At 40.0% G+C, this 10,000-nt stretch overlaps 2 protein-coding genes across 2 annotated transcripts in view; both read right to left on the bottom strand.

The window, feature by feature from the left end:
* LOC137975852 (coiled-coil domain-containing protein 74A-like) overlaps positions 1-3,955 on the bottom strand; it is a 15,415-nt gene extending 11,460 nt beyond the window's left edge. Inside the window, exons 1-3 of the mRNA XM_068823053.1 lie at positions 3,363-3,955; positions 2,994-3,053; positions 927-977 (exon numbers count right to left, since the gene is read on the bottom strand). Of these exons, the coding sequence (XP_068679154.1) occupies positions 927-977; positions 2,994-3,053; positions 3,363-3,735 (484 nt within the window). The 5' untranslated portion in view covers positions 3,736-3,955. The remainder of the gene's footprint in view (positions 1-926; positions 978-2,993; positions 3,054-3,362) is intronic.
* Positions 3,956-6,342: 2,387 nt separating this feature from the next.
* LOC137976329 (transcriptional adapter 2-alpha-like) overlaps positions 6,343-10,000 on the bottom strand; it is a 17,240-nt gene continuing 13,582 nt past the window's right edge. The window contains exons 18-19 of the mRNA XM_068823629.1: positions 8,629-8,702; positions 6,343-6,585 (exon numbers count right to left, since the gene is read on the bottom strand). Coding sequence (XP_068679730.1) covers positions 6,394-6,585; positions 8,629-8,702 — 266 coding nt within the window. The 3' untranslated portion in view covers positions 6,343-6,393. The remainder of the gene's footprint in view (positions 6,586-8,628; positions 8,703-10,000) is intronic.

Below are 10,000 nucleotides of genomic sequence, written 5' to 3'. Positions count from 1 at the left end.
CAGAAAAAATCCAGGCTTGAACGGGTTTCAAACCCATAATGATATGATTGCACAGCACTTGCTCTTTTGACTACAATAAAGGGGTGGTGAATGGCAAAATCCGAGACTAGCTGAGATGCCAAGACCCTTGTTTGCAAATCGGAGACCGAAAACCAAAACATGCAAGACTTGTTTGTTTGTTATTCATTTGTTTGAGCGGGTTGAAGTTTTCGCAGCTATTCAGCTGATGTAGACCTGCTATACCCACCCACCCATATACTCACAGAGGAAAGCCACAACACCGGGAACTTCATCCCCTTCTCTTCTCAAATAGTGTGTGGGTTCTTTAACATCCCACAGGGAACTAATGAACATGGAAGTTAATTTGTGAGACGGGGCCTACGATTTCTAGTCCTTATCCAAGAAGACTTGAAAGTCTAACCATTTGCCGATGTAATTACAAAGGCAGCACTTTCTCCTCAGTTATTTAAAGACCCTGCAATATAAACTAGACTTTGAGACTCTTCGCAAAGGCTGTAAAGATTTCGAGATAGGATGGAAAGTTTGTGAGTGCCAAGATTTTGGAGGTACCATGCCATTCGCCACCCCTATCGCTATCTGGTCTATTGCAAGTTGATAAATGTACATCCAGCAGCATTACTATGTCTACTGTGCCACTTATTGTTTATATGGCAATTTCAGGTCACTGATTTTCAAAACAAATCAGAACAGATGCAAAGCAACATAGAATTCCTGCTTTATAAGAAGTTACCTGAGGAAATAAAATGAATGTGCAAAAAGAATATAATTCTACCACAGTGACTGGAAATCTAACTTAAGTCTTTGGCTCTTCTCCAAAAAATGTACTTGAATAATTGAATGAATAAATCTTAACAGACTTCTTCAAAAGAGTATATTAATATACAACAACAATTTACAGCATTTACCAGAGTCTGTAGACTGCAATGTACTGTTTTCATTGAGAGTTGGAGAGACCCCTGTGGAAAAAAATTAATGAAAGTAGGTGGATAATCCATCTGTATACAGAAGCCAGAGGCAGACTGGGAAAATTCAGAGAGTAGAGGCACAACAAATGCCACTTAACAATGAAGCCTTTATACTACTATTTCAAATATTAAAGCACGAAATTCAAATGAATATTATGTTTTAAAGAGTAAGATTTCCCATCCAAATGGAAATTTAACTCAATCTTTAACAAGGAAACCTGTGAAAAGGAAAAGGAAAATACCAATTCACAATTCATAATTACCTTACTTAACCTCTGGGTTACATTGTCCACCAAAACGTTTCTACAAAGAATCCTAGCAAATAGGGGAATTGCATCCTTACTATTTGGCGCTTTGATTCCAATAATGAATGCCTTGAGTTACTCCAATAAAAGGAAGTACATAATTCGTTTTGTTTATTTCAATGTCAGCTAACAGATTTGGCACATAATAAAACTTTCTATGTTTCATTTTTATCATGTTAACTACATTGAAAAATGTTTAGTTTCTGATGTTAGTCTCTAACATTTAAAGCACAATAATTACACCTCACGACATCAGAACAAGGTTGTTCTGCATTAATAAGAGTCTTTTGCTTTGTTGCCAAAGTTATTACTATTATTTCTGTCTTAATGATTTGTAAGTGAGAGAAAAAAGCTGTACTTCAACTTGGAACCTCAATAGAATCCAGAGGGGTAAAAAGTCCATATAATCAAGAGTGCAAATAAATTATACAAACGATAAATATTGAGAAAATTCTATTAAATCTCAATCCTAGGAGTCAATCAGGGTGTGGAGATTAATATTGTAGACGAAAAAGATTTGAGTTAAGGTGCACTTTAAAAGCTCCCTAATTTCCATTTAAATGCTGTAATAATAATAAAAATAATAATAATAATAATAATAATAATTTTTATTATTATTACTTTGGAATGTTACTGCTAGTATGCTAAATAAGAAGTTGCGCATAATGAAGTACAGTATTGTTATTGTCTGTTGTGGCTTGGTTTCAATTTCTTTATGAATTGCATCTCATAAATCTGGAAGCATTCATTAGGCCTTGTAACTTAGCAAAGAACTCTAAACAGACATTTAATTCTCCAAAAATTCTGCTATTTATCTAAATTTAACAAACAGATTCCAATTTGTTGCTGTGTTCGGTAACAGATCACAGATATTGCCCACAGAAATAGCTGTTCAGTAACAGATCACAAATGGCGTCAAATTGTGGTAAGAACAAAAAAGTGGCACACAAGGCGATAGACAAGTGTCAGTGGTGTTCTTACCACACATTGCCATTACTAAACAGAAACAATATTTTTATGCACAAATTTCTCCAAGAAAAGCTGTCCTAACCATCAATAATGCGTTGTTCCAGCTAGGTTCTAGAATACCCGTAAACTTATTTGCATATGAATAGTGTATATTTTCAAAGGCCTCTTTCTTAAAACATGTGGACAAAAGACAACAAAAATGAACAAGAATTCGGAAATCTCCATCACTACTTTCAAATAAACAACTTTGCATAAGTTCACAACACATTGCATAAGTTTTAAAATTATTTATCTTGTATCAAATTAATAGGAGACTAACCACAAGGCAAAACCATTGTTTGTTGCTATGTGACATAAGTGTGTCAATAAAAATGACACCATTACAACCAAATCAACAACCTTGCATGACTAACTCTTTATCTCAATTGTTATTGCTTTCTGTCTTGTTGACTTTAAAAAGAAACTACGGGAACTTGGCGCAATAATTGTGCAATTGTTAATTATTATATTGTAGGCCATAAAATTCATCTGCTGTGAGCAATTCCTAATTCCTGAATTAAATATTAGACTGTAACCACACATGACCCAAGCAACTCGATATCGCACTTTGATTTGCGACGTAAAAGGAAATCTACTAAGAGCATTTTTGCTTGGAAGCGCTACAGTACTGTTCGCCCTCATTAATGAATAAAATTGAAGGAAATTTATAAATCACGTACAAGACATCACAAACCTTTATCTACTTTGGCTAAATTAACTCCTGTTCGAGCCATGACTAGTTGGAAATTCAGATCTGCAGAACAGAAAAATAGATGTTTTGCAAAACGAAAATGTCAGAAGGCTAAGACAAAAACGGTATATATAGCACAAACAGTCTTCAGATGCCTGTGATTAACCATTCGTAGCATACCCTGGTAACCTAACACGTACTATAACCGGTAGAATAATCCTCTTAGAGATTTTTTGTCTGAAAAGTCTCATGAGACGACGATATGCTACGGGGCAGGACGTTTCGTCGCTAAAAAAATTCTTTACATCAAGTACAATAATTAGGAAACTGATCTTGAATATGTAAGGTGATAGGATCATTCAAAAGCCTCACCTTTGTTTTCAGCTTTCAATTGTTCGATTTCCTTGTGTAAATTAGAGAGAGTTTCGGCGTGTTGCATACGTAGGTAGTCAATCGTTTTCTCTACATGATCAATTCTTTGCTCTTGATCAAGTCCTTGGCCTTGTAAAAGCGCAGAAACGACTCTTCCTGAGCCACATGATTTGCCGTTCGATTTCTCATAACCTCTTTCGTCCATTTCTTCGGCTTCACCGATTTGTTTTATGGGTTGAAGACGATCACGAATAATCTGCCGTGGCTGTTTTTTCCTTACCAAAGAGTTCCTTGTCCACGAAGGAAGGTTATGAAGAGGAGGAAGGTTAGAAGATTGCGAAGGAACTTTAGACATCGCTTGCAGCGACTGCATTGCAGCTATGAAAAAGTTTTAGACTTGTCACCAACTGCAGGCAGAGGTATAAAATATGAACGGTTTCCACCAAAGACCGCTCGAATCTAGAAGCATTTCCACGCTGTAACCCTTGTTAGATATCCAAAGATTATAAATATGATTTCCAGAAATCAGTAAAAAGTATAGATCGTGACAAAACAAATGGTGTTATTCTTCCCGTGCAGCTTCTCCTCAGCACACCAACACGCATGACCACAAAACATTGTTGCCATGGTAATAAGATTTCAAACACGCGGCCAAACAATATAAACATAACACACAGAAAATGATTGACAACTTCTCACGATGAGATGACAAAAGGCCACAAAAGGAAAACCAAAGACTAGGCGTTAAAACGCCTTGATGATTTTTTTTATTCACCTTGCATGTCGTACCATTTTGTTTTAGCTCTTTCGTTCCGTATATTGCATCAGCTGTGATTTCCTAGATCACCTGTGTACTCATATATTTCAAGGCAACACGCAGTTCAAATGGGATGCTGTAGGGAGAGATTTTTTACCTCTCTGCTTTGATGGGGATAGCTGACTGACAGATGACCAAAAGAAGTAACCTCGCACTAATTTGGACAATGCAATTTAAGCAATTTTCTCTTGAATGAAAATGAATGTATATTTGAAACATAACCCACACTTCAAATATACATTCATTTCATTTATCAAGTCCTTTGCGGGAACAAAAGAAGCACAAAAAATTGAACTGCTCCCAACTGAGCTATAAAGGGGCAGGTACAAAACACAGGTCACAGGTCATTGTTTTATCAATACTGAAACAACCATAAACCTTTACCAGTGCTCATATTAAGCCTAAAAACTTTGTTTAGGCCTAAGGTTAGCTTTAATGAATGTTTAGGACTCTCTCTGTATTGGTAAATCAATGATCTGTGACCTGTGTTTTGTACCTGCCGGCTATGAAGCCACACAGTTGGCAGACATCTACAATCTCGGACAAAACTGTTGAGACAGTAACACAACTTCGCCTTCATTTTTAAACATACCTACTTACTCTCCCCTTCCACTCCCCTCCCCCCCTCAGTCAATGTTGCTGAGTATCGTCATATGTTCTACAGTATATTTCTGCCCAAGATAAATCAACATTAAGGTTGGGGGGAGGGAAAAGGGCAGGTTGCAAGCGATACATTTGGATAACTTGTTGGAGTACCCAAAATGTTCTTTTGTCTCAACAGGTTTTGTCCGAGATTGCAGCCTGCGAGCAGGCTCTCCGAGGGACTGGGGCTGGCTCAATCCCCAGCCCAGCCCCAGTCCTTCGGAGAGCCTGCTCGCGGGCAAGTAGACATCGCAGACGTATCTCAGAGGTCACGGGTTCGAATCCCGTTGAAGCCCCGAATCTTCCAGATGTGTCCAAGGAACAATTGCTTAAATTGCCCACATATGTGCGAGGAACACTTCTCTCTCTGCGATGCCGGTGCAATGCTCTGCCAACTGACCTATATGAAGACAATCATTTTGGAGCAAGTCAATTTGTTGGGCTCACGTGTTCCCGTGAAAGGACTACAACAACCAAAGTTGACGAATAAAATCGGTTGATGTTAGACAGAGTAAAATCTGTGAAGTCTCATTCCCTGAGATCAATGGGTTAAAGACATTAAATTTTCTTGTTTTCGGCAGTAGTGACTTGGAAGTATTGGGGAAAAAAATTGAATGCTCCTTTGCAGTTGCTGGAGTCGAGCTTACAACCTTTCAATAATTTATTATGAGTCCGGATGCTCTACCACTGACCTATGGGAGACTTGTGGGAACTACGCCATTTAAGGACGGTGCCTCCTAATTCAAAGGTATTTTTGAGTATTATTGAAATCCAAAAAGAAAATTGGGGGTAACCACGCATTTTTCTAAGGTAATTAATCAACAATATTTCCAAAAAGCTTCATTGCGCCTTTCAATAACATGCGGACTCTTAAATTCAAAGGTCAACCGACAAATGCGTTTTTCGCTACAGTCAATCAAATGTTCGGCGGCTCCTCCCAGCTTCCGACTATGTTGACTGACCTGGCGGGCTCAACGATGTGATTTGATTACTGCGCACTCGACAGTAGACGGAAGCTCGAAGGAGCCGCCGAACATTTGATTGACGGTAGCGAAAAACGCATTTGTCGGTTGACCTTTGAATTTAAGAGTCCGCATGCTATTGAAAGGCGCAGTAAAATACAAAGCAATGTATAGCGTTCTTTTCGAAATCTCTGAAAAATGCGTGGTTACCCACAATTTTCTCTTTGGATACCAAGAGCACTTGCTAAGTTCTTCTTTCGCCGCATAGTTTGAACCGCGCCAAAAATATCCCTGTATTAATAAGCACCACCCATACGAAATCCGAGTATCTCGAGATGCGCAGAACGTATGCGCAATAACAATAGTAGGATATTCTTGCTTTGTGGCATTGTTGTTGCCGTAGCCGTCGTCTTTGCTTAAACTCTCTAATTTGCATCTCACACCAACAATCCCGCCAGCTCCACAGGCTGCAAAGTCCTCCCTTATTGACGGCAAGGAAATCGTAACCATTTTTTGTTAAGATCAAGGCCTTATTGCCATCTGACTCACAAACTTCAAGCAGTATGCAATGATCTATATTTATTATTTTTTATTTGTCTTTTTCAATCCGTTATCTTTCTGGCTGTTTGATCCATCCTTGATCTAAAAAGAAGTTGTACATTTTTCTTGTCTTGTTCACGTCAATGCGGATAAGGATGCGTGCTTGAGCCAGACGCAGAGATCCCTGCTTCTCGTATTCTTTGATTAGAATCGATTTGTAATTTTGATAATCCTGTGGCAACAGTCGCAGATTGCTGCAGAGCTGAAAAGAAATGAAAAGGAGAAAATGAACCACAGTCCCCGCGACTGAATTTTTTCGTTCAGAGAGCCGTATGAACGAACGGATTGTGAATATGTGAACCTGACGTAATGCAATGCAAGGCAATGTAACGTTACGCGATATCCGGCAACCCTGCGGGTCGAATGAGACCGCAGTAAGGTAAGGTATAGCTTTAGTGTCTAAATTGTTTTCGTGGCAGTTGCAAGTTAAAAGTGCTATTAAAAATTAGATAAAATGGGGGATGACGGAGAACAGAGAACAGCCGGAAGCTAAGATCCGGCAGATTGAGCATGAAAAAACGGCAGCAGCTATCAGCCCTCCTCCCTCCCTAATTCTTCCTTTTGCTGAACAATGTGTGAGTTCTTTAGAGCGAGTTTTATCGAGTGTTGTAAACCAAACCCAAAGTAATTACTTTGGCCAATCAAAAAGGACGGAGACAATCCAGTAAACCAATCAAAACTGGAAGTAATTACACGTAGCTGACACAAAGCGCGGGAAAATGTGCACGCGCGAGCCACGATTGGTTTTGGTTTCACCTCTGATTGGTTGAAAAAATGGCGCGAGAACATTGATTCAATCACTGAGAGAAGTAATGCAAAACCAAAGCAATTCGCCAATTACTTTCGACACTCACTGGAAAACCGCTCTAAAGTTTCACTCAATTAATTAAGAACGAGTGTTGTGAGGTTAACCGTACGTCCGCTTTATCGTCCTTATGCGAGAAAACAGGAAGCCCAAAGATTCGAGCTTCACTCCCACATTTCCCTCTTCACCCTTCAAATGAAAATTCCTTCTCTTCTACAAAAACACAACCAAATAAGTGTTAAGGAACAGTTCACAGTATAACACAGCTATAAGTTAAGTTTTGAGATCAGCGCAGTTATGAACGCTACTTTGGCGGTAACGAACGGAAAGCCTGAAAACTTGAACGGGATTCGAAGCCATGACCTTTGCGATTTCCGTGCAGTAAAGCTCTGCGCTGCCAATTGAGCTATTAAGCAAACTGGGAGATGGTCATTACGAAATGATATATGAAATGAATCATATGTTGAACTGCGGATATGAAATCAAGTAAAGCTATGATCCTCGCGGTTACCACGCAATTTTAGCAATTGCGTAGAGAAGCCTGAAAAATTCAGGACTTCAACGGGGTTTGAACCCGTGACCTCGCGATACCGGCCGGTGCGACGCTCCAACATTAGAACCCACAAAGGACCAGCTCCCAACGTCAGTGGCTTCATAGCTCAGTTAGTTAGAGCGTCGCATAGGCATCGCGAGGTCAAACCCCGTTGAAGTCCTAAATTTCCCAGGCTTCCCTACGCAATTTCTAACATTGCGTTCATAACTGAGAGGATCATTGCTTTACTTGATAACTGAATCTGTCGGTGATATCGTGAAAGAAAAATGCATGGGTTCGAATGCCGCTCGAGCATGAATTTTTCAGGCCTTTCTTTCGTTACTGCTAAAGTAGCGTCCATAACTGCGCTGATCTCAAAACTTACCTTGTTTCACTCCCGCAGTTCAAATGTATGTCTTAAATAACTTGTTCCTTCATACTTCAGTTATGATGTAAACCAAATGGTTTACATACTAGTTATGCAACGCTTTCTTGTGGTATACCGTGGAATATCCCACGATTCACTTGTATACCAAGGAAATACAAGTGATGACTGGGATATTCCACGGTATACCACGATAAAGGGTTGCATAACTATTTTATACCATGCCATAGAAAATACAGTGGCCAGCAAGGCACGATGGGAAGGTTGGGTGGAATACTGACGAATATACAACGGATTTCCTGCATTCTGATTGGCTGTATTTCCTATGGCATGGTAAAAAATTTAGTAACCAAGAATGGTTACCCTAACCAATAGCAATGGAATTATAAACCATTAAGAACTGGAGACAAATTCATGCAATGTGTAAACGCGGCAACATAAGCACGTTGAAGTGGCAACTGGTTTTATTTAAAAAAAAAAAATGGCAAGCGATTTTTTAGCTATCCACTAAGTGCGTGATCACCTCTCTTTCCACTGGCCGTAGTTGTTCCACTCCTGGTGTGCCGCTAATATCCAATCGAGCAGCTGGTTTACGACCTTCAATGCCAAAACAGAAAAATTGGAACAAAATCATGAATGCGATGTACACGTCGATCGTGTCTCCGAGATGCTCGGGGAAAATCCGAATGCTTGGTGTTGAATGTATGACACCCACTCCCCCCCCCCCCCCCTCCCCCTCTACCCTCTACGGTTCGATTATTGTACCAGTAGGCATGCTCCACCAATGAGCTATAGGCGATTGGTGGTATCCCGTCCATTAAATTAATAACCCTTTCATTCCCAAGATCGAAACGTTTATTCTCCTAACTGGTACCGTAGATTTCTTTGTCGGGTAGTGATGAGAATTTGGTGTTATAATCAAGATCACACCTCTTAAGCTGATAATAATATTCATTCTCAATACCTTTCTGACTGATATTGCATTGAAATTGTGAGGAGAATTTACATACCGATCACTCCTGTCAAAATAGGTTCAGGTAACAACTTATCCCTCCATAGTTACCAGCGATCAGGTATTTTTTTTCTTTTTAGCTCGTTTGACAAAAGGAGGGAGGCATGATCGCAACCTAAACCATCTTGCCACAGGGGCCACGGAGAGGGAAGGGCCTCCTACGGTGTCGTTTTCTCTTCAAAAACTCATTCATAATTCATGAGCCTAAATGTCTACCAAAATACTGATGAAACGTCACGTGCATGAGCTTGATATCATGATAAAACACTCCTCGTTAGTATTCTTTATATAAAGAATACTAATAAGGCATAGCTTGTTTGTCTGATATGCTTATATTTTCCTCTCACAATTTGAACCATTGTTCTGCGTCCAAAGGGACACACTTTCTGCAGAATGTTTTTGAAGTCGTTCAAAAAACTCCCAGTAGGTGTTTTAAACCCCGATAAAACACTGCTGCTCGTTTTTTCAACATGACCTAAATACCTCCCCTCTCCCCTCACACTTCCGTCACCCATACCAAATCCTACGCCCCCCCCCCCCCCCCCCCCCGTACTCCGCGCGCGGCCCCTGTGCCAAGGGAGGAACTTATAGAAAGGTACCCTTTTCACCAATGCATTAAAATGACACGATGCACGTTAACCCGTTAAAAAAATTCCGAAGGCTCTCCTCCACCAAAGGAGCACGCTTTTAGGGATGTTGTTTATTTATTCATTTATCATCCAACACGGCCACTCCTCTAATGGAAGTTTAAAGACCGGTTTACACGGTACGATTCTCGGCCCGATTTATCGGCCCGACGGCGCCGACGAACGACCGATTCATGGCCGAGTCATGGCCGAAACTCAGAGAGAAACCGCCATGTCAATCAAAGGGTATGCGAATG

The sequence above is a fragment of the Montipora foliosa genome, chromosome 11, assembly GCF_036669935.1.
Source record: "Montipora foliosa isolate CH-2021 chromosome 11, ASM3666993v2, whole genome shotgun sequence".
Lineage (NCBI taxonomy): Eukaryota > Metazoa > Cnidaria > Anthozoa > Scleractinia > Acroporidae > Montipora > Montipora foliosa.
This window is presented reverse-complemented; position numbering and strand designations above follow the sequence as displayed.